Here is a 27,848-nt window from a genome sequence, read left to right on the forward strand (position 1 = left end):
GGCCGGGCGGTGACCCGCCTCCACTTCCGCCTCGGTACCTGTCATGGCGGAGGGGTGCTTCCCCGCCCCCCCCGCCTCCACTTCCGCCTCGGTACCTGTCATGGCGCAGGGCCGGCCCTGGCTGTCTCCCTGCTGTCGTTCAGATGAGATGCTAAAAAGACAGCTGTAGTTCCCGCTTCTTAGTGCTTCCTTCGGCTGCTTTAAGTCCCACAGCTTGCATGGGGCCTTCCAACACTTCCAAACGTCCAGTTATTAAAAATTACCTGTTTAAAAACTACAGTAAACCGTGCCACCCCACCACACCCCTTACTATAGAGTTCAAATGCAAGTTTTAAACACAGTTCACGGTTTAAAAGATGGAAAGTTCAAACACAGCTGACACGCATCAAGTAAAACCAGAGCATTCACAGCGAGGCGTCTGGCACTGCTTGCAGAAAGGTCTCTGACTAAAGCAGCCAAAGGATGCCCTAGATTTTTTTAAATTGAGGTTACAAACAATGTCCACTGATAAGCCACAAATAAAGGTGTCTTTATGTTTTTTTATTAATAAATACCTTAACAGCACCACTGATACTTGAACATAATCCTGCAACACTGTGCACGGCGGCTGCCAGGGGACTGTGAGCGGACACGTCCATGTTTTCATGCACAGCTGTTCATTTTGTCCTTTCGTGTTTGCTTGTAAACAAAGTAATCTCTTCCATACTTAATACCTCTCATAAAATTGATCAAATCAATATCAAAGAAGAGGAAAATGCTCATTTTAATCTACTTCCCTCTTTTGGTTTTAAGGTGACTCAGCAAGTGTATAGGAGTGCTGCAATTTAAAACCCGATGGCTGTGATTCCCTTTAAAGGGTGTTCTCTTTGCATATGTATGTGCACACATGTGTTGAAAACAAGACTTTTGGCCACCTTAAAGTTTCCATGTGTCTCAAAGTGTATTAGCATTAACATTTTGACAACAAAAACTGGAAAAAAGTGTATTCCTATACATCAGAGTTCTGTACATTAATAAGCATTTATACAAATATAATCCACCAAATATTGGCTTCTACGTACAATTCTGAAATATGGTGATTCATTTGTATTACCTAACCTTCAACAATGCTAGTACTAACGTGAACATTTCAGGTTGCTTTAACACCCACAGAGTACATTTGTTTTACAAGGTGGGTACAGATTTCTCTTGCTGTACATGCAGTTTACTTTTGAATAAATTAAGTGGTAAAGTGAAGCTTGAACAACATAGTCTGTGGTGTAGTAACATCAGCAACTGCAAGTTCCTGGCCATCCACAAGCCCCAATTCTGAAACAGAAAGAAAAGCTTAAGTATAGCAAACCCATGTGGTTTGTCTTTTTTTAAATAAAGTTATGAATGCCATTCCCACAAACACGATGAAATAAAGCTGCAAACAGCTCACTAGCTAAACTAACATTCATCTAATTCAGGAAACTAACAGACCTTGTCAGGAAATATATAAAACGCTACTGGAAGTATGTTTAATTTACATCAGTTATCGGCTTGCTTTGTTGCAATGTTTTTCTCTGCATCTGTCCACGCTTCACATTTAAGCAATTCAAAGCTCATCCCTGAGCAACCTGAGAAAGGTATATTGCACGTAAAAGGATAACGAAGCACATTCTATTGCATAGCACAAAATAAAACTAAACATGCCATACAGAGAGATGAAACTGATGGACTTTGTTTAGAGCAGTATCTTGAACATCTACAGGTGACAACTGCATGATACCTTTTAGTGTCTTGGAAAGATTTGGCCTTGTTCGTTCTTCAATTGAAGCTACTGTCTGGGAAAAAAAAAAAAAAAAAAGAAAAGAAAAAAAAAGCCAAAACATTTCCTTTCAATTCAGGAAAATAAATTTAAATAAATTAAGATTAAAGACAATTATGTATGTTGAGATTACCTGTAAATAAAGTGTTTTATTTCCCCCATACATAGTTGCTGTGATTGCAGGAGATTTCATTTGCCTACATCAAAACATTTTTAAAAAAAAACAGACAGTCAGGTAAAAACACATTAGAAATTACCTTTTTGAAACACTGAACTAGCAAAAATTATCAACTAAGTCAGAATAGTTGCACACTTACAGTGAAGCATTATTTGTCAAGTAATCCAAGATCTCCTGCAATTTAGCTGATGGGGAAATCTCTATGTTTTGGGGAAGTTGGCTGCAGGCTGGACAGTTCTCCTACAATAAAGTAGCAGAAGAATGCATGTTACATTAAATATGATTTTAAAACTGCTGCTAATAAGGTCCCAAAACTATTTGTGTGTTTGTAGATTTTTTTAAGTTTTAGCTCTAGAAATATTAATACCGTTACACATATTAATGACAAAACCCAATTCCTCGTGAAGTCTGTCATCATTGGACTGGCTCCCAACAGCAACTAAGTATTTATGAACTACAAAATTCATCTGACATAAAATTTAATACTACAAACTTCCAAGTAAATTGTTGTCATAACCTCTTTTGAGAATATTTGCTTATGAATCTTCTTAAGACTGTGTATTTTATTTTGTAGACCATGTTTCCTGTATTACAGGGGAAATCTTCAGGATTCACTTTCAAAAAAGTACTGTTTTCCTCTGCAGGTAGCATAGCAGAAACAGCTGAGATACCAATGTTGCACCAACAGACACCACAGAAATAACTGTCTGAAAAATCTCCCTATACCAGAAGCCACTTTTCCAAATATTAAGAAACTTTGGCTAAACAGGCAAAAATTAAATATGCCGGTACATATACTATGCCAATAGTTTCTGGTAAACTGATGGGTAGAAGAAAAGGTTTCATTACCAGGACATCAAATAAAACATCTGTTGATCTGGAGGCCAAGGGTCCTGCTACTCTACATGGTCAGACCGCCACTGTCATCACTATTAGACCCCAAAACCACAGAAGTTCAAAAAAAGAAAATTCCTACATGCTAAAAACAATACTCTGGAAAAGTAGCAGACCAGTAACATTGTAGTTTCTGCTTTTAAAACTTCAGAAATATTATTATTCAGTGCTAGGGGCCAAAAGATTCAATACTGTGTTTCAGAAATACACACAAACTGTGTAAGTTCAATAGAAATCAAGGAAACAACCCTGCAAGCCTTTAATGGCACTAACCTTTCTTTCAGCTTCAAATGTGTATGTGTATAATCCATCTGCATCATTAAACACCAAGTAGTTGTTAAGAGGAATGTATGCACTATAATGACAAATATGTTAGTGTTAATACACATCATTATGTTGGAAATCATGTATGTTATTAATAAGAAATGAAATACCTTGTGGCTATTTTAAAAACTTCAGTGGCGCAAACAGCTGGAATGAGGAAAAAAAACGATTTCTTCACTTTCTAGCTCTATATCAGGACATGCAGACATTAGTGCACAGAGTTGTACCAAAGAAGTGACCAAAAAAAAAGAGAAAAATAAACAACTGAAGGTAGCTGGCAGTTCTATGCATAGATTCGGGACTAATCTGAGCCTATGTTAAGCTTATATACCGTGTTTTCCAATTATTTTTTTTCCCAGTCTCAAATGCTTTTGCTCACTCCCACAGTCATACATGAGCTTAAAATTTATAGTCACATGCAGTTTCTCTATGGAAAACAGAAATGAGACTGTAAGAATAAATCAGACCCATTTAAAAATTACTATTATCCTCCCCAAGCTCTCAATGCCAAACTGTTGCCTTACAAAACTCTGAAGTCTGTAAAGCAGAAGTGAAACGAGTTCTTTTAGCATACCTGCAATTACTGCATTTGTAGAAGCTACTGCTGGAATAATTCGTTTAACCACCCCTGTAAAAGCAAAACATACAGCTTTGTCTTTTCCAAGAAACTATACTGAGAGACAACTTTCAGCCAGAATAATTACAGAAGGGTGTACCCAAAGATACTTTAAACTTTCCAGGAATTTCTGTAACAATAAGTTATAATGGCATGCTGCTCAAGTACTTTGGCATTTTTTTTATTTTAGGAATGGATCAAGCATGTTGAGAAAAAGAAGGTATCACACAAAGAGAACTAGTGAACAAATTCTAAAAACAAATAGTCTGTATTCAGCACTGAAAATTAATTTAAAACTCAGTTCTATTTCTGTTTAACTGGAGAAATGTGTAAAGGAAAGATATTTAGTTTTGGTATTCCTTCTGCAAGAACAGGCTTGCCAAACTGTATTGGCATCTTCATCCAACTCTTCTTACTGAACCCATCCAGTCAAACAGCATAGTATATACCGATATAAAGCAAGATTTCCTATGCATACAAGTTTGTACATTGGTAACAATGGGGTTCGCTCTTTTTTTCAGGCCTGCCAAAAAGACAGCAAACTCCTAAGTAGTCTGAAGCTCATTACTGACGTGTGTACCTTCATTCCTGAGAAAATATGCATAACACTTTTATCTTTGCCTTCTTTCTGCTATGTACTTTATAATGAAGCTATCTTCAAATGCTGAAAACTATGCAGCCATTTGCATGTACATAATTATATTTCATAACTGGAGTACACATTTATCTGTACCAAAAAAATACTACTAGAGAAGCCAGTATAAACTGCTGCTGCTGCAAAAAAAGACTATCTGCAATACACTAGGTGGAATCTGAGGAAGATACACAAGGTATCAGTTCGCCTTTTTTTGACAGAAAAGCACACACTGAAGTTCAAGCATGGCATTTCAAGCTCAGCATTTCAAATGCATTCTCAGTACAAGAAGTCAACAAATGCATAGAAGTTACCACAAATTCTGGACATTCTGTATGAGTTTCTCCACTTCTTTTCTATTTGGTTAGTGTTTAAAATGCTGATTAAATGAGCAGCAGCATTCTGCACTTGCATGCGAACAGAGGCATACACAGCAGTAAAGAACAGATGCTATAGTCTTAACCAGCCTCAACTGGCATAAAGTGTGGTTGCTGCTAAAAGAGGCAATCACGTTCTTTTGTTCCTACTCTTTGACCCAGCAAAAGTGGTCACAGTGTAATGTAAACTGTGGAGCTGCTCCAGGTTAAAAATAAAATGGCAAAAAGAATGTTCAGTTTTGTCCCAGATAAGTTCCTCTGATTCATCATGAATGCCTAAATATCTGATTCATCATAAAAATATTTGTGCTGGCACAGGAAACAAGCTGCTTGTTTCTGTTTTAAGATGTTAAGACAGAAAAGAACTATTTCTTTCTAGGAGAGCTGCCAGCTTAGTCATAACAAATACAAAGAATGCCAATCCAGCCTAATTGCAAATGCCACAAACTTACTGAAATGCCATACCCTTACCTTGGGTGAGTCTGTATGTAACACCTTTAATATTAAATTGTGATGCTCTTTCTAAAGACTTCTGGTAAATCCACTGTATATGTTCAGGGTCATCACCATCCAATGCAACACCTTCTACAGCAAAGTTAAGAATTTATTGATAAGTTACAGTTACAAGAGTCCTTCAGAAATACAACATCCTTTTTGTCTAAAAAAAATTCGTTTTTTTTAATCTGGGTTAAAACAAATACCACATTAAGCTATTAAAACTTGACACTTTAAATACTCAAAATATCATTTATACAAACATCGTAAGTTCTAACACATTCTATATACAAACTACCTTAACTTCACAGATTTATAGAGCTGTTACAGGTTACATTTTGAGTCAGGAAAGACGTTGTGCAGTATGAGAGAGAGAAACACGTGAACAAATATGGAACTGGAGAGCACGCCTGAGAAGAGAAAATCCATCACCAGCTCAGAGGAGGTTTAGATTCAATATGACAAGAAGCCACATAAGGTTAAAAGGTAGGATTCTTTTATTAGAAGTAGCTGTGTATACCTAACTCAAAAAAAAAAAAAAATAGTTAAAAGGAGAAATGTCAGTTTAGCACCAGTGCAATATACTAATTACCTCCAAAAGGTTGCTCCTTTGGCCACTGCAATATCCTGACATACTCAATACAATGCTCTGGTAGTCTGGGCATAGATGCAATAGTACACATGGGAAAATTGACCTGGTGTGGGCAGGGGAAGAAAACATGTAATACATTATGTATAGTACTAGGAAAAGAAACAAGCAAATCAGAGGAATGTAAAAAAAGGAAATATCACTAGTTGCAATTACCTGTGGTGGATAAAGCTCAAGCGTGCATTCAACACATGCTGTCATACCAGGAATAATCACACGAACATTTCCTTTAAAACCTTCTGTCCCCCCATCTATTAAAGGTATGATGGAACTTGGATCCAGTACACCATCTTCATAATGTAGAAATGACATCTAACGAATAAAGGTGGGGGGGTTTGTTGGATATTGTTTGTTTTGGTTGTGGTTTTTTTTAAAGAAGTTGCACGAAGAAAAAAAAATCTTAAAAATATTATTCTTAATGGTACACCACAAGACTGAATGCTTAATATACAGTTTATTTTAAGGGTACATAGTGTATAAAACACTACTTATTTGCCAGTGCGCAGGACTTCATCTACCACCTTCACCCTCCACCTCCTCCTCCCCTTACCTGTCTAATAAATGCTATTATTTCCTTATAGTATACCAGAACAAATGGTCGGTTTATTTGAAGGATTTGGGGGTTTGATTCTTGGTTTGTTGTTTGGGTTGGTTGTTTTTTTTTAAATATTGGTAAATACTCAAGATCATTATTTTATAAACAAAGTCACAATGATAAAACTACCTAGTTCAATGACCAGCTTTCTACTACTTTGTAGCAGTGGGGCTCCAAAAGATGACATTTACAAGTTGCAGCACAGTAAGTACTGTTTGGCTAATGAAAAAAAACATTCACAATGGGATCATCCAGAGAGGCTGTGGAACTTCCCTTCTTACAATTTTCAAAAGCTGACTGCACAAGGCCACAATGTAATCTAACTTTGAAATTACCCCTGCAGGGCACTGCACAAATGTTGGCTAACACTCAAGAAAAAGGCAGGTAAGAGAGCATGCATTTTATCCTGTTCACAAAAAGAAAAAAGAAAAGAAAACAGAAATACAGCAAGCTGTGAATTTCAGTAGCCCTCATTTCATTTTAATGACACATTCTACACAAATCTGTTCAATTTTAGTTACCTATACTCAAGCAATAACCAGGCTTTAAAAAGATTGAAGACTTTACCAGCATGCCATTTATCCATCTTCTTGCAATTATAGAGTCCAGCCCACAAACAATAATATGAAATTCTAGGGGGGAAAAAAAACTGTATTTAAAGTCTATACTAATGCATACTCCTTAAGACAAGCAAAGTATTCTGTCTATACCAGTCCAGAGGAACTGACTGTAGTTTAGCTATCTCCCCTAGACTACCTATATAACAGATGCATTTAAGTTTTGTCTATTTGCCACTTCTACTTCCAGTATACTGTAAAGACTAAAATAATTAGCAATCTAACTACCAGGAAAAGCAGCGAGCAGCAACAAGTGCAATGTTCCCCTAAAGCACCAGTGGGTGTTTGGCAGGCAAATACCACTTACGTCGATAGAAACTTTCATCCATATCTTGAATCTTCTTAAAATACCTGAATGTAAGCCCAGTAAAGGAATATAAAGTAGTTAAGTTTACTGTTTTCTATTTGCTAACCTAAAGCCAAACATTACCTAATTTATTACTATAATTTTCTATTACACTTTTTTTAAAAAAAGTGATTGAAAGATTCAAAATTCCCACAGCTGAAGCTGTAGCATCTGACAAAACAAGTAAGGAACACAATGTAAGTCGCACACAGGAGAAAGCTCAGCAAGCGAACTATTCAGGAAGCTCAAAATGAGCTCTCACAAAGTCCTATATCAGTAAGTGCTGCTCTATGTTTATAAACTAACGTCTCCTACCAGTACATACTCAAAACACTCCAGTGAATAAACCTGTAATTCTAATATCTCAGTGAAAATTAGTATACTGCATTTGAATAAAAAGATTCAGTGGAAACATACAAAATAGTTTCTTAAAGCTTAGCCTTCTTTCCCCATGCATATTTCCTGTATGCTAATGCCACTGAAAAAGAATTCTCAATCACCAGCTGAATGAATCTGTTCTTTATTGTATGAAAAAAGAGAGGATGGCAGAAAAATACTTGAGATAGTCTTACCACCTACAGAGTTTTCTAGGTTTTTTGAAGCCCACAGGGCTACTACTTCTCTATAAAAGGATACGCTACGACAGCACAGTTGGGAATGCGGCTGTTTAGGAATTCTGCTGCAACTTCTGCTTTTGGTCGCCCAACATCCTTCGGTCTGGGAAAAAAACCCAAGCAATTTCAAATGCATTATTTTAGTAGATTCAATCTTTCCAGACTCTATGCATTGCAATACTGAATTAAGTGACTAATTGTTACTGTAGGACAATTTATTCATGTGAATAATATTAAGGCATCCCCATAAAGCATCAGATATGAGAGCCCCAGAGTTACCTAAAAATGTCCATACAGTTATCAGCACCAAAAAAAAAAATCCAACAATTTTTCATTTTGCTTGGAAGAAAAAGGTACCAGAAAAATTGGTATCTCAACGTGTGTGCATTATTCTTTGGTGTCACCTTTTCCATTAGTCATTAGCTGTATTTGAATGGTGAGGAATGTACGTTAATTTTCTTCACGATCAAACTGTGACACCACAGATCTCAAAACAAGAAGGAATCACATGCAACTTTTAGTTAATTATGAGTACTACTGTGATATGAAAGTTCAGTAATCTTTAATGATAACTTGTTCAACCAAAATAATGATCATATTCACATATTTTGTTTAGGTACATTTAAAAAAACAAAAGTCAAATGGTGAAAATATCACTTACCGAAACAGAAACTGTCGGTTAAGATTAGAAACATCTATAGTATCCATGTCAATAACATGGATCTGTCTAAAGCCGGACAGTGCCTGTGAAAAGAGATAGTCAACTTCATTTAATAGGAAATGAAATGCTTACAGTGCTCCAGAATTCATTCCACATGCCAAAAAGCTACCTTTGGAGGAACAAACATGTTTGCTCTTCAATTCCTGTGCAGACAGGTATATGGCCGCTCTTTGTTAAAAGAATGTTCTTTGTTGGGTGGCTAATGCTGATATTCAGACAGATGGAATTAGCAAGATTTGAATGGTCAAAGACAATGTTCTACTGAACACAATATTGCTTTAGCCTACCTAATCATGACACAGGGAAGCCAACAGCAGACTGATCTATAAGGGGAATTTGCAGTAGTCCCTCACAACTGGAGTAAATCAAAAGCGTTCATTGGGGAAAAAACCCGCAGAATTTGAAGAAATATCATAAGCACTTCCTTGCTTGGCAGGAACAGAAAAACAAAGTTTAATTCCTCTAAAATCTTAAGTTTTTCAACATTCACTATTTTCACAGTTGGCATACATGAGTCTGGCATATCCACCCTCAAATCACAGTTCCAAATAAGCCAGCATTCCTCACTGCATTCAGTGCTGGAACAGAATTCAAACACAAAAAGTCACCTCGCTATTTAAGAACATGCCGAACCTCTGACAGAAGTTCTGCCTGATCTCTGTTTGCATGCAGGCTATCACTAGATTTGGCAAATGACTTCAGAGTAAAATTGTCTTAAAACTGTATTGTGGGTCCGATCTGATAAAGTAATAACAACTGTCACGCACAAAGAAACAATGTGAATTACAGTTAAAGAGAAATACATGCTGTAAAACACTGCGTTTAGAGAAAGGAAATGCGTTGTGATGTTCTGAAGTGACTCCAAAAAAATTTGAGTCCTGTCCCCTACATTTTTTCCTTTAAGACTCAATCTTGTTATTTATAAAGACTTTCAAACTTTTCATTTTACAGTTTCTGAATAAACAGAGCCATCCCATGCATAAGTACTGAAAATGCTGTATTGGGAAACTGATTAAACAAATGAACAACAGGACTAAAGTCTGTCAGAATAGAAATAATTTTCTGTAAGAAAGGCAGCAAGAAATACTGTATGTCATGTTGGATACCCTTGCTGCTGAACAATCATTTTGTTTCATTGATAAATGTTCAGCTTTTGTTCAATATTACCAAAACAGACTGGGAGAGCCTGCTAAAGAGAAGAGTGAGCTTGGGACATCACAAACACACATGAATCCATGTGAACAGAACCTAGATTTACTTATGAGCTTATCTTTCTGAAAATAGGTAAAAATAAATGATAACTTAAAATCTTTCTGAAGAGATGGGAACTGAGTGCACACAGCAGACTTACAAAGTGCCTTATCCCATACAAATCCTCCCTCTCAATGAGCTATCAACAGATTGAATTTGTTATGTCCCAATAAACCCATAAAACAGTAGCTCTGGGCAGAGGTTAAATTCACCAGCACTAAATTCCCAAAGAAAGAAAACTGCCTTGGAGCTGTCATAGTCTCTTCAAGTAAAATCCTGCTTAAGCATTGCAGTAGCAAACCAGCAACCAGAACAAGAGTAAACACAAGTGCTAGAACTGTAAAACCCCTAAGTTAATGGATCTGGAATGCCTGGCTTTAAAGGAGGCTATTAATTTATCAAGCATCTCAAGCTTGGAGGTTATCCGTGGAAATACTGAAATAGCAGTATGTAAATTCTACAGTAAAGTACACTAATGCGTAAGTGTTGGTATAAATTAAGGAAAAAAGTTATTTCATAGTAAGTTACTGTATCAATCCACACGTTTTCCATGGAATCCATAAGAAATTCTTCTTATTAAATAGAAGCATGGATAAGTATAGTATTAGTCTAAACTACCAAACTCAAACAGGATGGTAACAGTCATACACTACGATAAATATGAGCATCTGTGAGGATAAAACACACATTAATAGGATAATTAAATTCATACACATTTATTGGGTAAATGTCTGACAGCACATGATCCCATGACTGCATTTTAAACACTTAAAAATTGCTTTTCAGAACACGTAGTGGGAGAATCCATTATAAACTAACACCGTATCAAGAAAATTACAGAATACCTTCTGGTACTCTGTAGGCCAGGGAAGTACTGTAACATCCCTTCCCTGTTCTTACACTATTACCTATTCCTCCTTAGCCATCTCAATACAGGATAGTACATGTTGGTCTGAGTCAGCAAAGCTGCCATTACATAGGCTGAATTCAGCAATACAGATGCAGCTCTGAGGGAGTGTTCAGTCTCTGCAGACAACCTCTGATTTACTGATCTTGAGGAACTGGAAAACCCAAGAGCCACTACTCAGGAAGGCAAAAGAGATTCCACGGACACGAAGGTCACCACAGACACGGTAAGTCTGGCTCTACTAATTTCACTATGAAAGAACATAAATAATTCCAGCAATTCTAACCTCACTTTGAATTAATCCAAAGATGTAAAACAAACTGAAATTAAATTCAACTTTGACTGTTAATACTAAACTTGGTACTAGCTACTTATGGCAGTTTAAAGTATTGCTTTTCATCTGAAAAGATACATCTTAGCCATTGTATTCCCAACACCACTTCCTCGTATCATTATAAGCATGATTTGTTCTCAGTTTACTTCATTTCCCTAGATCTGGTAATTAGGGAAAATTATGAACATTAGACCATATCTAAGGCTGCAAGTGAACTTTTGACTACATTTCATAAAGAGCACCATGCTGTCCCTCATGACAAGCTTTGAGACAGCTAAATAAATAGCATGCAACATATTAGACTACCACCTTTCAAGCTTATTAACAAAGTGCATTCTTCAAGTTTATTGTCTGTATCTTCATGTATTCTATACATTTTGATTAGAACTTAGAAATTTAGTAGCTCTATACAATAAAAAATGCCAAATTAGCAAAGCAGAAAAGATAATTTCCTCAAGGGAAAAAAAAGAAGATGCCAAGAAGCAAAGGGTGAAAACTGAGTAATTACCAGGTTTTTCAGGAGTTCGCATCCTAATCCTCCTGCTCCAATAACTAGTACTTTACATGTGCTTAACAAAAACTCAAGAGCCTGCGGAAAATATAAAACAAAAAATTAATACACTAAATAGGAAAAAGTATAATTTGTCCTTTGCTTCATAACCCTTATACATGTCACCATAAATTTTCAGTGCCCAGTAAGTTTCTCATAAAACAACTTAGATCAATAAAACATTTTGTGCTTGCAGGAGTAATTACATATTGGACTTTAATCAGCTGTGGAGTTCATGCAGTTCCTATATCCCAGCTTACAGAAAAGGAAGACCTTTGTTTGTATCAGTATTCTCTTTATATTAATTTTGACCATGAAAAAAGCAAGGTCTGCCTTTACAATCATTCAGTTTAAGGAAGTAATGTTTTCTTCCTCCAAATATTTTACTGATACATAATACAAAATAAATGTAAACACACAGACAACATTGCTGGACAAAAAGAATTGAAATTTTTAACTACATAACTGCTTTCTGTGAACTGTTCTACTAGACCCCAGCCTCAAACTAGTAAATAATGGAACAGTACCTTAAAAAGGTAACAGTAAAATACATTCAACTGTAAGTTCTGAAACAAATGTACCAGAAAAGGAAAGCAGAAGAAATACTTAATTTTTGCTTTTCTCTACTAAACATCTTTCCCAATTCTCTAAGTACTCATATTAACCTTAATTCCTTCTTTAAGTACAAGAAACTCCTTACTGTATCTAATTACTTAAAAATGGAGAGACAAATGCTGCAATTATTCATGTGGAACTCAAAGACAGAGCATAATTCATATGTTGTTATATATTTTTATATATGATGACAGCAAGCTCATAGTTGACTCTGTACAATTCAGAAATACAGGCTTATAGAAAGAATATAATATGTTCTTCTAGAATCATAATGTTCAACTGATTAAAATATAAGCTTTTCATGCAGTTTTAGTATTCATATACTGCTGGTGGTCAATTAACGAAACTGTTTACATTAGTTTGCAACACACGCTACAAATTTATTTAAAGTAAGTATTTCTCACTTGAGTGCCTGGCTCGAAATCAGGATGTGTGAATGGTCCAGATCGCTCGAGGAACTTCTTTACATGGTTCCAGCGACCTTCCCAGTCTCCAGTGTCCCCACACCCACCATCAACAGCCATTCTGCACAGAACACAGTAAATTCAGCTGCAAAATCATAGAGAAAAAGCCACACCTCCACAATGTTTTTTTTTTCTTTATATATCTTAAAAATACCTAAATTATTGACCATTCATACAAATGCGCCTGCATATTCTTTATGCAAGTTATGTGCATGAACATTTGCATGAGTGGGTTTTATTTGTGGAACTAGAAAGCAATAATACAAATATGCATAGAGGGGAAAAAGCCCAGGCATTTCAATAAATCCCACTAATTTTGCTGTTACTAGTAAAAGTTGACCTGAAGTGAAAAAAGGGTCTAGCCTTTTTGCTTTTACTTCCCTCATATTTAAAGAGGACATAGAAAAAGAGGTTGCCCCTTTAGATGTTGAGGGTGATGGTTTTTTTGTCAGTCAAGTCTTGTATTCTTTTTTCGACAGACTTTTTGAGTTCATGAATCATATTTAGAATTATCAGTATGTAACTGCAACTGTGACGCACTGAATAAGTAACAGTAACATGCCCCAGTATCGTCTCCTCTGAATCTTTATAGTGGTTTATTTAAACAATGGTTAAAAAAACCATACAAATCTTAAATGCTCTTCACCCTCAAATGGTACTATGCAATTTAGAACACCCCCATTTTTCGGTCATCTCCTGAGCCTGTCAGCAGTAGCAGACTTACTTGAAAAAAGGAATGTTTGCCATTATCTTCTTTTAAATTTTCAAGACAGAATTTTACATCAAATACTCCACTACCCTTTTTCTGCTTTTGCAGGTCACTTTTAGTAGTACGTAACTATAAACTGCTAAAGAGACTTACTGGAATAGTTCAGAATCAGCTCTGTCAAGTAATTTTCTAATGTAAGATCATCACCTACACAGAACGAGCCCTTCCTTAACAGAGTGCATTTCCCTTTTTAAATAGGAGCTCCACTCAATATATACTAACGATTATGTTCTGCGTTAATACAAAACTAAGCTCGTTATAAAAGAGCTTTGCCAATCCTGATTATGTTCTGTTGTCATTGATAAGGAGCGTTATTTGCTTCCTCCTATGAAGTAATATGAAGAATGCTTGTATCAATGACTGTTGGGTAATGTTTAGAATTTATTATTACTTCCTGGTGACCCATCTCAAAATAAAAAGGAAACTTAATGAAAACATCTAGACGGCAAATGCCTTTATCCTCACAAAATTCAGAAGATGGACAACACAGTATGTCCGTAGTAATAACTTGCAGACAATTAATTTTGCAGAAGATTTTCAGTAACAGGGGAAAACATCACTAAACCGCAGGAATAAATACACCATAATTTGCCTATATTTTGATTGCAGACTGCACTCATTACTGGTTAACTGTTGACTTCAGGTAAGTTACTTCCTGTATTAGCAGTTAAATAAGATCTACAAAATTTATTTGAATTCATAAGGGTCTTTTGACCTCTGACTTGCACTTTTGTACCTCCCCCAGTTTTCACAATAATGTGAAAATACACATATTTCACATAATAGGAAACAGTGTGAAGAAATACAACACTCCCTCTGCTGAAGCCTGGGTTCATCTCTTGTATACCAGTTTTCAGGATGTGCACTAAGCACCGACTTAAGCAAATAAAATGGGTCAATACACATCACAGTAATTGCTTCTATGGGTTAGATTATAATTTTTAACTTCTGTGGCAACAAGTGCAGAAGCTATGCTTGGTGACATTAAGAACAACTTTTTAAATCCTTTTACATAGTCCATATAAAGAGCCATTAAGCAGTAGTACTCCTTTTCTGTTTAGATGTCTGTTCCTTTACAAGTGATAAAACGGTAAGATCTAGTTTCACTTCTGCGACTCTGCTATAGTTTGTTTTTTACAGGGTTGGACATTGTGGAGATCTGAAAAACATCAATAACTCAACCTGAGATTTTATGTTGAACTTTCATAGACAGTTTTTTTAAGTGTTTATTTTTGTGTTGTTACAGCATTACCAGGTATCTGTATTATCAGAGTTTAACAAAAGCCTTGTTTATTTCATCGAATTACTTCATTTTAAATCTTGTTTAAAATATCAGAGCACCACAGTCCTTACGCTGCTTTAGGCCCAGACTTTTCCTTACCACCTTCACATCCCCAGAGCTCCATGCTTTTGAGGGACTTGGCATGCACCCCTCCCCATCCAACATGCCCAAGGATTTGTGACCCTCACCCCGACACACACATGCACTGCCTGCAAGTCCACCGCTCAGGCAGGCAGGTCTGCTCTGTGATCTTTGGGAAGAGGGCCACAAGCAGATGGAAGGGAATAGTTAGGGGATGGAAGCAGATGAGGTTAAAGATTTCTGAGCGTTAGTTTTCAAGGCCGTTAGGACAGATGCATAGAATTTAGGGTTTTAATAAGCAGAGGCAACTGTTCCGTAGCCTGAATTTTTTAATTTTCAGCCAAAATTTAGTCACCTGCTTCTAGCCTAGAGGCCCTCCCCAGCAACGCAACTTCTCCCGCTCCTGTCACAAAGCTCTCCAGCACACCAGCCTTTACCCATGCCAAGCTCCAAGCCCGCAGCTCCCACCCCCGCGCCGGGTGAGCCCCTTGGTCCTCTCCCCGGGAGATTCCTCTTCCCCAGTCCTCGCTCTTCAAGCGCCCTTTCGCCTTGCCCCTCCTCACGCTGACCCACCTAACACCTTTCCTCCGGCTCCCTCCTCCCGCCCCGGCCCTGGACTTCGCCTCTCCGCCGGCCGGGCCCCGGGGCCGCTCACGCACGGTCGCCCCTAGCAGCGCCTCTCCAGCGGGCCCCGCAGCCCTGAGCTAACCCGCAGCCTCCTCCCAGCCCACCCCTCTCCTGCGGGGCTGCGGCTCGCCCTGACCTACCAGCCGCCCCTCAGCAAGCGCTGCCTGCCCCTGCCCCGGGCCGGGAGCCCGCTCGCCCGCAGCCCCGCACTAACCCATCCGCCAGCAGCTCCTCTAGCCTCCTTCTTTTCTTCTCCCTAAAAGAGAGAGAATAAAAGAAGGGTCAGTATCGCGCTACAGAGACCGGGGAGGAGGGAGAGGGGACCCCGGGGCCCACCCGTCCCCGGGAAGCGGGGGAAGGGGCGGCCGAGCACACACATACAGGGCACTTACGGTTCCTCACTATCCGCCATATTTCCCTCTGCTTCCCACGATGCACCGCGCCGCCTCTATGGGCGGTGCTTTGCCAGAGCGCCGCCACGATCGCAGGCCTACCGAGTTGGGGCGCGGCGCGGCGGCCTACGGCGTCCGCCAGGCGAGGCCCACCGGCCGCTGATCGCCACGGCAACAAGGCGGGGACCCCCCCCGGCTCCCCCCGACCCCTGAAGCAGAGACCGGGGAGCCGCAGCCGCCTCCCTCCCGGGGCAGCGGAGCGCTCTCCCCGCGCCCACCTCCCTGACGCTTCCCGGGAGCCTCGGGCGGCATCCTCAGGGAAGAAGCCTGTTGCGATCGCGGCCCTGTTAAAGCCCCCGGGATAAATAAAGGCAAAACGTGGAGGTGGCGTTAGCCTCAGGCTGGTCTCTGCCCGCCAGCCGGGCGGCTCCTCCACCTGTGCTGCATTTTCTAATGGTTTTTGTCCTGTCTGCGCTCCCCCGGGGCCAGGCCACGGGCTCTCCCCGGGTACGCACGTAAAACAGCTTCTCGACACGCAGGAGCCTTCGCGCCCCAAAACTCGCGCAAGGAATGGCGTCTAGGGCCGGGGCGGGAAGCAGGCAAGCAAGGGCTTACGAGGGTTGCGCTTCAGGCCTCCGGCTCCTGAATTTTAGGGATCTAAACCCTTCGCCGATCGAGGGGCGAGAAGCAGCTGCCGACCTCCGGCGTTGCGGTCACGCTTGGCTTCCCGCTAACCCTCCATTTTGAGAAGGACTTTGTCGCCCGGCATGGCGGCGCAGCAGGGACAGTGTGCGCTCGAGCTGCGGGGGACGAGGGGTGTGAAGCGCTGGAAGAGGAACCGTTCTGACAGGGGCTGCCGGGGTCCCAACCGCCGCCGGCCTTCCCCTCCGAAGCGGGAGGGTTTGGGGTGCAATGGCCCCGCTAAGCGGGGTCTCCCTGGGGCGGCTTGACGCTCCCCGGGTGCCTCCGTGGCTGGGGCAGCCACTTCGTGGCCCCCTCCACGCTCGGCCCCCGACTCCCTGTTTCACAGAGGACCTGGCTTCTCCACCCGAATATGAAACGTACGTCATCTTTTGCCGAAGAAACAATGAAAACAGGAGCGACCGCCGACAGCAGCAGCGTCACCACACCCCTGTCAGCTGCCTTCTCCTGGGCGGGTGAAGGGCGGCGCGGTCTGACAGCCGCCTCTCGCCTCCGCTGCCGCTCGCTTCTTCACGGTTTCGGCAGACTTGCCTCCCCGCGTCGAGCAGCGGCAGCGGCCGCGGCCGGGTGGCGGGGCCGGAGCCGCCGGCCGGGGGAGCCGCCCCGGGGCGGTGCCGCGGAGCTCTTAGGCCTGCGCGGCGGCGGGGAGGCGGCGGCAGCCATGGAGGTGCAGGTGGCTCCGCTGCGGGCCTGGGACGATTTCTTCCCGGGTTCGGACCGTTTCGCCCGGCCTGACTTCAAGGACATCTCGAAATGGAACAACCGGGTGGTCAGCAACCTGCTCTACTACCAGACCAACTACCTGATGGTGGCCGCCGCCGTCGTCTCCATCGTGGGGTCAGTGCGCGGGCCTCGCTCTCCCTCCGGCGGTGGCGGCCGGGGAGGGACCGGGGAGGGGGTGGCCCCGTTCCCCGGGGGGGTGGCCCCGTTCCCCGGGCGGGCGGCACTGCGGCTCGGCCCGCTGCCACGGGAAAGGGTCTGGCCCGGCCCCGGGCGCTGCGCTGCCGGGTGGGATGTCGGGGGTGCAGGGGCAGGGAGGATGCCTTTCCCTTCCTCTGCCTCTCCTTAAGCCTCCGACTTGCCTGGTGTCGTTTAAAAAAATTAAGGCCTGGTTGCAGCCTCTCTTGTGGAGGTGGGGCTTTTCAGGTTGGGAGTGGGGTGTAGGATTTATTTACTTATCTGTTGGTGGGGGTCTAACAGATCTGAGGACTCCCTCTTGTTCTCTTCCCCGCTCATCGAGTCCCTTTGCCCAAGGAAGAGGGCTGCAGGCACCTAACTTGTCGCGGGGCACCGTGCGCCTGGCAGAAGGCAGCCATGGGTTTGTGTGCTGGATGTTGCTGCTTTCTGAAAAACCAGGCTGCATGCTGCACAGTGATCTGCGCTTCCTCACTAAATCTGTCCAGTGTGACTGATCAAGATAAGCTTCGCTTTAAATTAAAAAAAAACCAAACCCCAACAAGATGAATTCTGCTCTCTGTTACAGTTCTAAGCTTATGTCCAGGGGACAGAGCAAGCCTGTCTTATTTCTGAGCTAGTAGCTCATACTAAAAAACCTTTAATATAAAATAAATTAGGTACCCATTCCTTTCATTTTGGTGGGTAGGATTGAGACCTTCAAGGCAGGACCATCTCCTGGTATGATGTTCTGTCAGGCCCAGCTTTCCTGAAGAGAATTGGGAAATAATCTTATAATCATCTTTTGAATCAAAGCCTATGTGACTCTTCTTCAAGTATTGCTCTAGGGTCATTGGTCAGAAAGCTCTTAAGCAAGACATGCAGCAGAGGCTGATGATTAAGCTTTTAATATGGAAACTGGAATACTCCACTTTTCACAACAAACAATGCGCAAATGCGAATGCTTAAATTGGAGAATTGCCCAGACACTAGGCCAGAGTGATTTTGGCTGAAGTGCATCTTATCTTGTATGTTGCAGAGGCTTAAAATTCTTCCCGTAAATGCATTATTTTTTTTTTTTGTTAAGCAGCCTGCATCTTGTTAGGGCTTCTGAAGATGTTGACCCAGCATCTAGGTTGGTGAAGATACTCTGCATTGCAGGGAGCTTTGGCCTGTGCTCTGTGAAAGAAGAGTCTGAGAACCCTGCTTTTTCTTCTTGACGCATATGGTGGTTAAAGGTTTGGCACAGTGGCGTAGGCTTTCTTCTTAATTTTGGTGGGAATATGTTGCAGTCAGCTCAATAGACTACTAGACTGGTAAAATGAGACTTCCATGGTCTTGCTGTTCTTATACCATCTTGGTCTAAACTTGTGTGTTCATCTACCCTTGTTTAGCAGTGCGATGCTGTAGCCAGCTCTCAATGAGTAGGTAAATCACAGTGGCCCTGGAAAGCAGGGGGACAGCTCTTCTCCCCAAGAAGTTGGGGGAAAAAATGTAAACAGTTTTGATATATCTGGCTGGAAAACTGGGATGGCAGCAGCTTTTACTCAGTCTTCTAAATTCTTCCCTTTGAACTCTGATCTCTTTTCTTCAGATCACGAGTGATGTATCTCCCACTTATTTCCAACTGTTTTGCTGGGGTGGGAGGTGGAAGAGTAAGAGAGCCACAGGAGGTGGAGATTAATAGTAGAACTGCAATTCTAGTATCTTAATATTGAGTGGTAACCCTCTGAGTTGAAAGCTAACGGATGGGGAACACCTGGAATGGAATCCTGATGATCTCAAATATCTTTTTTTATTGCATGTCGTAGAGCCTTTGGTATATGGTGAATCTGATTCTTCTAACACTGAACTAAAAGAGGATGGGAGAAAAACTCTAAAGGAAACAGGATAATACTTCACTAGAGGAAAAACTATCCATTCCTTTTAATAAAAAGATTTTTTGCTTGGCCTGACTGTGGCTTTGGGAGAAAGGTAAAGAATGTTCTCCCAATAAATTTAACTTGATGATTAAGTTGTTGTCTCGCACTTCATTCTGTAATGGGACAGGAATCCCTGAGTGATAAACGATGAATCATGGCTTTTTAGGAACTCCAGGGCTGTATACAGGCCTAAGGGCAGGATTGTTGAAACGGCTAATGTAGTGGTCTTCCTGCGATCAAAACTAAACTTAGCCCATGACCAACTCTACCTGTTCTTAAACCATCTAATCATACAGACAGACTTGTAATGCAGAGGTGATGTTTTCAGCTATTGTAATACTTGGTAGCTGTGGTGGTGCTGGGCTGACATGGAAATTGTAGCTGAGAGCTTTCTCGATACTGGAAGTACAGTGCTTATTGCCACAGCCTCAGCTTACTGCCTCCCATACAACAAAGTTGACCTCTCCAGCCTTTTGCCATCTCTCTACAAGGTATGGGAAAACCTTACCGTGATTATAGTGGAATTGTAATGGTCTCTACTGCATCATTTCCCTGCCCTTCTCCCTCCTTTTGCCTTCTCTGGTAGCTACTGTCACATGTAAATGATGTTCTGTGCTTTGCAATAATGTATATTTTGCATTCAGCCTACAAGACTAGGTAGAAAATAATAAATCTGTGAACAAGAAACTAAAACTACTGAATTAGTGCTACTCTACTAATACAGGCTGGTGGCAGCAGTCTTGTCTCTCCCACCTTCCCCGCCCTGCAAACTCTTTTAAAAATGAATCTGGACTAGTGTGCTATTTTTTTTTCTCCCCGTACAACTCTGTTGCAGTAGACTGTTGATAAAAACCAAGATCTTTACTAAACCAGATTGTGCCCTTTCGCCCATTCTTACCCTCAGCCAGGACCCTGTAATTGCGAGTGCTGTACAGATATTTATTAGAATTGGTGCCTCCCACAACAGCTTGCAACTCCCCTCAACCAATCAGTTTGGTTAATAAGTGGAATTTGTCTGTGCTCTCACCTGCTCCAAAAAGGCGTCTCTGTCTTGCAGTTCAAACTTCACTACTTCAATTGATGTAATTTCTTCTAGGCTTTTGTTGCCATGTACTTGGTAAAAATTAGTTTCTAAATCTGACAGTACTAAAAGGTGTGCTGGATTTCAGAGTGCTGCATCTAAGAGTCTTCATTCTCTTCTGGTATAATGTCTTCCTTGCAGCCTGAGGTTCAATGTCTCTTTCCTTTGCCACTTCTTCTCTAAAACATCTACTATCCATCTGCACAACCCCTAGCAATGAATGAGTGTGTGTCTTCTTTTTTCTTCCCCCTTTTTTTTTTTTTTTTTTTCCCTCCCCCAAACTGCTACCTTAGCTGATGTGCTTGTAGCAATTCCCTTGCCAAAACAAAGACTCGGGGGCAGCAAAACGCTTAGTTTCTCTGATGCCTACTGAAAAATTAAGAATGAGCGAGCAAAATACATCTCTTTAAAACATATGTTGCATAATAATACTAGTACATAACTTCATAAAGGTCTGGCAATTCTGCAGAAAGGAATCTGTCTCCTGTTCTCAAAGCAATGTAAGTGAGCAACAGTAAGTAAAGAAGCATTGCTAAATCTGTGGATGCTGAGGGCTATCACCTGGGATAACATGTTATATATAGTTTTGTGTGCTGCCTCTAGTTACAGCTGTATAACCTCAGTGAAGCTAGAAGTATGGGGAGAGAGGAGGCAGAACTTTAAAGATAAAGTTGTTTAAATTAATACAAATGAGGAAGGAAGCATTTAAGTGCTCTAACCTGCCCACCACTTGGAATGTGGTGGAGCAAAACTCTTCTAAAAGGGAATTTTCATGCTTATTTGATGTAATGGCCTAACTGAGCTGCTCTAAGTAAAGAGATGCTCTTCTCAATAACTGCAAGTCTCCTACTCAGTGCCTTTGTTCAGACTTGCCTGGTCACATGCAGAAGAAACAGATGTGACAGCAACTGCTGAATAATCACCCTGAGACAGTCATCTAAAATGGAGATGATTTAAGGATGGAGCTAGCTTGCTTTTGCTTTTTTTGCGGCCTGTCTGATTTCAGGGCTCATGCTGCTGGAGGCTGCTTGCCTTGCACAAAGGATGCATCTCTTTTCCCTACGTAATAGCTGTATATTCTCCAAGTAACTGCTCGCCTCTCCTGCTATAAGGCTGTGCACAAGCCTGCATATATGAAATAACCTGTCAAAAAGAGGTGATATGGTAAGTCACTGAAAGCAGAGCTCTTTGGACTTTCCTGCACCTATATGGGAAATCTAACCTGTCTTGTGATGCATGTAGGGCAGGTCTAGAATTACCAATCCAGTTAAAAAAAAAAAAAAAAAAAAAAAAAAGTACCTCATCTTAATCTGTTTTTGCTGGCCAGAGGTAGCTGCCAGTACTTCTTTCCACACACCTGCACCCCCAGCTGCTAGCATCTCTGCTATCTTCTGATACTACTTTCACAAACCCAGTGTGTCCCATGGTGCTACTTGGCACAGGAAAATGCCTGTGTCCCCGCAGCCAGGCAGGATGTTTCTTTTCTTTTACTTATTTTTCCCATCTCTTTACTTTGTATTGAAGCAGATGCTGAAGGACACCTGGTCTCTGAAGGGCAGCAGGAGTACAATTGAAAGTTGCCCTGCTGCAACACTGCTAGACCTGAATCTAGGCGATGGCTTTTCTTTGCCAGTTTGACCCGGACATACTGGAGGTCACAGCATCCTACCAGGGTTGTGCCTTGTCCGCTACAGAGAGCAATGCAGAAGATCATCCAGCTAGGGTGCTCTGGGCTGTTAGCACCCCCAAATGCTATTTAGTCCTGCCATACTGACTCCTTTCAGGGTCGTGAAAGTTAGTGGTTTTCTTCTCCAAGCCCAAAAGTTTTTTGTTCCCCTAAGTCATCTGAGCAGTGTAAACTCAAGTTACCATACCATTGCCATGCTAATAGTTCCATGCATTACATTTTTAGGTATTTGAGAAGTCTCATAAATCCCTGCTAAAGGGAATTATATTTAGAAAGTATCTTGTAACATACTTGACGGCTGGTCACTTACCTTGTCTCTGCAGCTTTGAAAGACTTCCAGCCTTCTTGCGTGAGCATGAATTTGGCATATTGTGTTCTGATCTCTATATAAACAAGGCCAATATCAATGCTGGTGGTTCAACTATAAAGTGACTTCTAGGGCTGTTATACAGCTCTCTTTTTTCCCCAGACACTGGTGTTCTAAAATAATATGTCCCTGTTTTTTCCTTTTTAGTCTTTAGCTATTGTGTTATCAAGAGCAGTGTGCCAACAGATCTGAGTGAAACTGGGTAATGGAGGTCCGCCTTCCCGAAAAATGCCATTGTTGGAGAAGAAGTTTATATATACGAATTTCTAGGAGAATCTTAGTGCTGTGAATTACACTGTGGGCAAGTCAAGCGATAAAGGGGAGCTTGGCACATGACACCCTATCCAGTACTGTAATCAACAGTATTGAAGTCTGTGGACACATGGCTGATAATTTGAATACCAGTTTGTAGTGGCAACTGCTATCCCCATCTGTTTTCATGTGGCTCTGAATGACTTCATTTGATACTTATGTTCACTGTTTCCTTGTACGCGTTGGAATGCAGCCCACTTCAGAAAACATGTAATTCAAATAACTTTCCCCAGGAAAGTGGGATATTTTGAATGCATTCTTCTTTTCTTTTTTTTTTTTCCCCCCCCTTCATATCCCTTATAGCCAGTCAGTTATACAGAACCTGCATAATACCAGAAAGAACTGTAGAGCAGAGAAGTCTTTGGTCTCTTCCTTATAAATATGGTGGAATTGCACTTCACCACCAGTTTCTGAAGTTGTAATGAGAGTAGAGGGAAGTGTAGGGAAGATGAAGCTTTGAGAGTATTTACCAGACACATGGAAAATGTAGAGTGGAGCTCTGCCTAGCCCTTTTTTGCTTCCAGGATTCTCTTGCCTGTAGATTTTTAGGAACAAAAAAATTGGTTGTTGTGAGTTGTCCAAGTAAGTTTGGCCATTTCTGCTCCAAGATAGCTGTGATGTGGAGGTGACTTCTACTTTAAGAATCTCATATGTCCAGTAGTATGTATATAAGCCAGGCACTAGTGTGGTCCAGTCATGAGTCACCCTCCTCCTGCTGCAAAGGAGCACAGATGAAACTGATTTCTTTCTAGAGCAATGCTGTTCACTTTTTCCAGCCTGGAAACTTAAGATTGACAATTCAGAGCTAAATATAACCTGGCTGGCTACAGGGAGTGACTCAGATGCAACAAGCAAGCCTGCCCTATCACCACTTCCAAAAAGTCCTGTTGGCTTTTCAGCATGAGTAGCAGAAGCAGGTGGAAAAACTAGTCTGAATTTTAATCTCATTCCATCTAGTCGTGCTGTCTCCTGTTGGCACAACTGAATTAAAGAATTGAGAGCCAGTCTCTGCTCTGAAATAATTCTTGGGGGTTCTTCCTTCTCTAGGAAAATGCTCTCTGGCACTGCAGGTAGAGTGTTGGCATACCAGTCCAGCAATAGATTTCTTCTGCCTGTGCCGGATATGAAGCACAGACCACAAACCATAGCATCCTCCTCAGCAGTGGGGTGGAGTGGTGAGTCATTGTGTCTGTTAGCTTTGGAACAGTAAGACTGACTGCAAAGGCTTCAAGAGAAAATCTTGACTACGTCTGGCTTTATCAGGGCAGTGTTACGCTGTTTTATGCTGCTGTTGTAGTTGTAAAAGCTCAGAGCCCTCAGCTGCTGTGTAATTAGATCAGTGCATGTACAAGCAAGTAAATCAGAATGCACATGAAATCACATAACTTATTACTATATAAGTGAAGTGTAATAGAGCCTGGACTTTGTGCGAGTATGGAAACAAGCTAAGCAAAGTCATTGCTGAAAGCTTGACTCTAAACAAGCTCTAAATACTTGGGAAAGTGGTTTGAGCAGGTGATGTTCTTGTCCTGGTCCAAAAAAGGGGCTTGCTGTTTATAGTCCAAAGCTGATCGACTCTGACTTGGTTTGCTTGGTAACGCCAATAACAATAATAGAACACAAACCTCAGCAGTGACCCTCTTGCGAGGCCTGGCTTGTCTTCCTGCAAGACCTTTATGCCGTACTCCAGTTCCTTCTGACTCTCAGGCCTGCTTGCTGGGGACTGGGCTTCCATCTGTTGTGCTGGTGTTGGTGCATGTGTTGGCGGTAAGCTCCTTCTGCAGGTTCACAAAATTATTTTGTTTGGGTGTAAACCAATAAGAAGGTTTATTCAGAAATAAGAAATAGCGAAGTAACTTCCTTTACTCAACATTCCCCTACCTTTCCCATTTTGCAAACCTAGACAAGATAACATGAAAAGCTAGTTCATCTGAACTAGGCTTGGCTGAGCCTGGTTTTGGTCATGTGTAGGGAAAAGATCAGTCCCTTGGGCAACTGATTGTTGGCTCCACCTGCTCTTGGGATTTGCTAACTCTGGGTCTGGTACCAAATGAATGCATTGATTGCACAGGTAGGAGGGGTCCTGGTGGTAAGTGCTTCTATTGATGAGGTGCTACAGAAACTCATTATCCTGAGCTATGCTCAGGAAGAGAACATAAAGACAAAGATTATCTATATTCACTAAGGGTTGCTTGTTCAGTTGCACTTGTTGCTTTATTTAGCTTCTACCTAAAAATCAGAAGTTGATAAAGATCTTGACAGCAGCAGCTGCCTTCTTAATGCCTTACCTCCCTAGTAAACAAATGACCAGGGAGCTAGATGTTTGCTATATGGACACAAGTCATGAAGGCTCTGAAATGGGACACTTTTTTTTTTTTTTTTTTTTCCTCCCCCCCGCTTCTTCTCTCCAGGTTTCTGAGTCCCCTGAATATGCTTATTGGTGGTACTGTGGTGGTGCTGGTGTTCATGGGGTTTGTGTGGGTATCACACAACAAGGATATACTCCGCAGGCTGAAGAAGCAGTATCCAACCACATTTGTAGTGGTCATCATGCTGTCTAGCTACTTCCTGATCTCCTATCTGGGAGATGTCATGGTGTTCATGTTTGGGATCACGCTTCCTCTCCTCTGTAAGTAGTTTTCCTCTTCTCTGGGGGGCTAGTGGCGTGTGACTTGAGCTTTCTCAAATAAGTCTGCAGAGTCTAAATTGGCTGTTGTCTTTACTATGTCTAGTTAAATGATCCCAAAACACAATTGCAGGGGAGGGGACACAAAACAGCACAAGCCATCTTCACTGTTGTTATTAAGTGGGTACCTGCGGTTAACTTAAGCGGTCAGTGAGACTTCATCTTCTTCCAGTGATGTCACAGCATTGGAGTGTGTCTTAAGATGAACGCTGCAAGAACTATGCATTCCTTGGGCATTAACAATTAATAAGTGTGTTTCTGCCATGCAGTGATGTTCGTCCATGCTTCTCTGAGGCTCCGGAATATAAAGAACAAGCTGGAGAACAAGATGGAAGGAATAGGCTTGAAGAAGACCCCAATGGGCATCATACTGGATGCTCTAGAACAGCAAGAGGATAGTATCAACAAACTGGCTGACTACATATCTAAAGTGAAGGAGTAAGCAGCTGCAACATGGCGTTTTTACCTGTTGCAGGAGTGTAGTTGCTATTTACTATTGTTCAAGCTTGCTTTCAGTTTGTGTACAAAACAGGAAATGCACGTGGTACAGATTAATAGTTGCAGGATACAGGTATTCCAGGGTCTTCAGGGCTCCTCTAAGAACATAAGAGCAGCAACTTTTTTCTATTGTATAGCAAAATCTACTGGTGTTTACACAAATACATACTAACTTAAATGTGTTTGCTTGTCTCTTCTTTTGGGAGGTGGAGGAGGAAGAGATGGAAACCTATGGAATGCAAACTATCTTGTAGCAAACTTGTCTATTAAAAGTAACACCCCTTTCATCTCAGTTCTACAAGATGGCAGTTTAGCCAGTTTATGCTGAGTAGCCCCTTCAGGCTGGCAATATTCAAGGTGAGCTGGAACGTATCAAAAGTAGGTATCTCTGGCATCCTCCAAATCCCTCACTTGAGTGGTCTGTATTGGGACCACGTTGCTAGCTTAACTGGCAAGCAGTAAAACTGTGCAGTACTTGTAATGAATATGGGTTCCTGTCCTCACCTCACATTCCTCCTTTAGCAGCTGGGAAACAGTCTAAATAGATCTAAGCATGAAGACTATATATGGCACTGTGCCTCTGTCAGTTCCAGTGAAATGCACCTTTGGTCTCTCCAAACTCTTGATCTATAGAAACTGCTCCTCTCTGCAGGAGAGGCAAAATTCCTTGCATATCAGCTAAGCTATGGCCGAGCATGGGAGAAAAGAAAGTTTTCAGATACATTGGATGAGCTAGGATTCTACCCTATTGATGTTTTTTAAATACTGCTACTTTAGGACTTACCTTGTTCTCCTTTAGTTTGTATAGGCTGTTTTGTAGATGGAGGTGTATGTGTGTTCTCAAGCGTGGGTCATTTTTTTCTTTCTTCTTAACCAGAATGCAAAGTTATAAGTAAAACATGTGTCTCACTGACTCTGTATTTCTGACACTCTTCAAAGGAATAAACTAGATTTCAGGTTTACAAGTAAAAGCAATAAATGTCAAGATGCAGTTTTTGAAAACCCATTCCAAATTCATGAAGATATTTGCCTGTAACAACTCCTGAAAGTGGTGTGGGGGATTCTTTTATATATATATATTTTAACTTAACTGCCAGCTCTGATGGAATTATCTTGATAACAAGAGCTTACCAACAACAGGGGGGGAAAAAAGTTGTCCAGGTGACACTCCATTTCAGATATTCTTGCATTTCGCTTTTCTAATGAAGTAATTAATTTAACAAAAAAGCAAGGATCCTTAAAGTTGAAGCTTTTATGTAACTTACCATGCTGTTTTCATAGTGAACTGTGTAGAAATCTGAACATGTCATTCCATTTAAGTGTTAAAGTGATCAGTATTTATTGAAAATGTCTGTATATTCCAGCTGAAGAGTCAATGGCTTGTTCCTCACTTGTAGCGCATGGTCTTTGTTTTTTGAAAACTGTTTCCACGCTTAAAGAACGTAGTGGCCTATGACTTCATTACTGTAGAATTTAAAATACTGAACAGTTATGAAGAAAAATAAACTCTAATGGTCATTACTGAGTGCATTTATTCAGGCTGGGAAAAGTGGTTGGAGACTTGATCTTGTCTGT

The 27,848-nt window shown here is 41.2% G+C and overlaps 2 protein-coding genes across 8 annotated transcripts; one reads left to right on the top strand and one right to left on the bottom strand.

The window, feature by feature from the left end:
• Positions 1-525: 525 nt before the first annotated feature.
• UBA3 (ubiquitin like modifier activating enzyme 3) lies at positions 526-17,304 on the bottom strand. Of its 7 annotated transcripts, none has more exons than XM_030043997.2 (18): positions 17,190-17,304; positions 15,947-15,988; positions 12,914-13,034; positions 11,853-11,933; positions 8,793-8,875; positions 8,154-8,234; positions 7,479-7,522; positions 7,122-7,186; positions 6,116-6,271; positions 5,903-6,005; positions 5,287-5,400; positions 3,763-3,816; positions 3,299-3,335; positions 3,138-3,219; positions 2,110-2,210; positions 1,926-1,989; positions 1,754-1,808; positions 526-1,308 (listed from the first exon to the last, which is right to left on the bottom strand). In XM_030043997.2, the coding sequence occupies exons 1-18, from the start codon at positions 17,192-17,194 to the stop codon at positions 1,220-1,222; spliced, it is 1,377 nt and encodes a 458-aa protein (XP_029899857.1). In that variant the 5' UTR covers positions 17,195-17,304; the 3' UTR covers positions 526-1,219. The 7 variants fall into 7 exon arrangements, with proteins under 7 accessions (XP_029899857.1, XP_029899856.1, XP_029899855.1 ...); XM_030043996.2 differs by lacking the exon at positions 17,190-17,304 and adding an exon at positions 16,125-16,192 and having other exon boundaries at positions 5,287-5,397; XM_030043995.2 differs by lacking the exon at positions 17,190-17,304 and adding an exon at positions 16,125-16,192.
• An 82-nt stretch (positions 17,305-17,386) lies between these two features.
• Positions 17,387-27,791, top strand: ARL6IP5 (ADP ribosylation factor like GTPase 6 interacting protein 5). Its single transcript, XM_030044003.2, has 3 exons — positions 17,387-17,663; positions 25,501-25,718; positions 26,045-27,791. The coding sequence occupies exons 1-3, from the start codon at positions 17,488-17,490 to the stop codon at positions 26,215-26,217; spliced, it is 567 nt and encodes a 188-aa protein (XP_029899863.1). The 5' UTR covers positions 17,387-17,487; the 3' UTR covers positions 26,218-27,791.
• The last annotated feature ends 57 nt before the right edge of the window (positions 27,792-27,848 follow it).

Source organism: Aquila chrysaetos, chromosome 20 (assembly GCF_900496995.4).
Source record: "Aquila chrysaetos chrysaetos chromosome 20, bAquChr1.4, whole genome shotgun sequence".
NCBI lineage: Eukaryota > Metazoa > Chordata > Aves > Accipitriformes > Accipitridae > Aquila > Aquila chrysaetos.

What these genes read in the sequence shown, in the direction of transcription:
- UBA3 (XM_030043995.2), bottom strand. Translation starts at nt 16,144, where the DNA reads ATGGCGGATAGTGAGGAACC. An exon ending in AACCGACAGTTTCTGTTTCG is followed by an intron (nt 8,235 to 8,792) that starts GTAAGTGATATT and finishes TTTTTTTCCCAG; the next exon opens with ACCGAAGGATGTTGGGCGAC. An exon ending in ATAAAACACTTTATTTACAG is followed by an intron (nt 1,809 to 1,925) that starts GTAATCTCAACA and finishes TTTTTTTCCCAG; the next exon opens with ACAGTAGCTTCAATTGAAGA.
- ARL6IP5 (XM_030044003.2), top strand. Translation starts at nt 17,488, where the DNA reads ATGGAGGTGCAGGTGGCTCCGCTGCGGGCCTGGGACGATTTCTTCCCG. An exon ending in GCCGTCGTCTCCATCGTGGG is followed by an intron (nt 17,664 to 25,500) that starts GTCAGTGCGCGG and finishes TCTTCTCTCCAG; the next exon opens with GTTTCTGAGTCCCCTGAATA. An exon ending in GATCACGCTTCCTCTCCTCT is followed by an intron (nt 25,719 to 26,044) that starts GTAAGTAGTTTT and finishes TCTGCCATGCAG; the next exon opens with TGATGTTCGTCCATGCTTCT.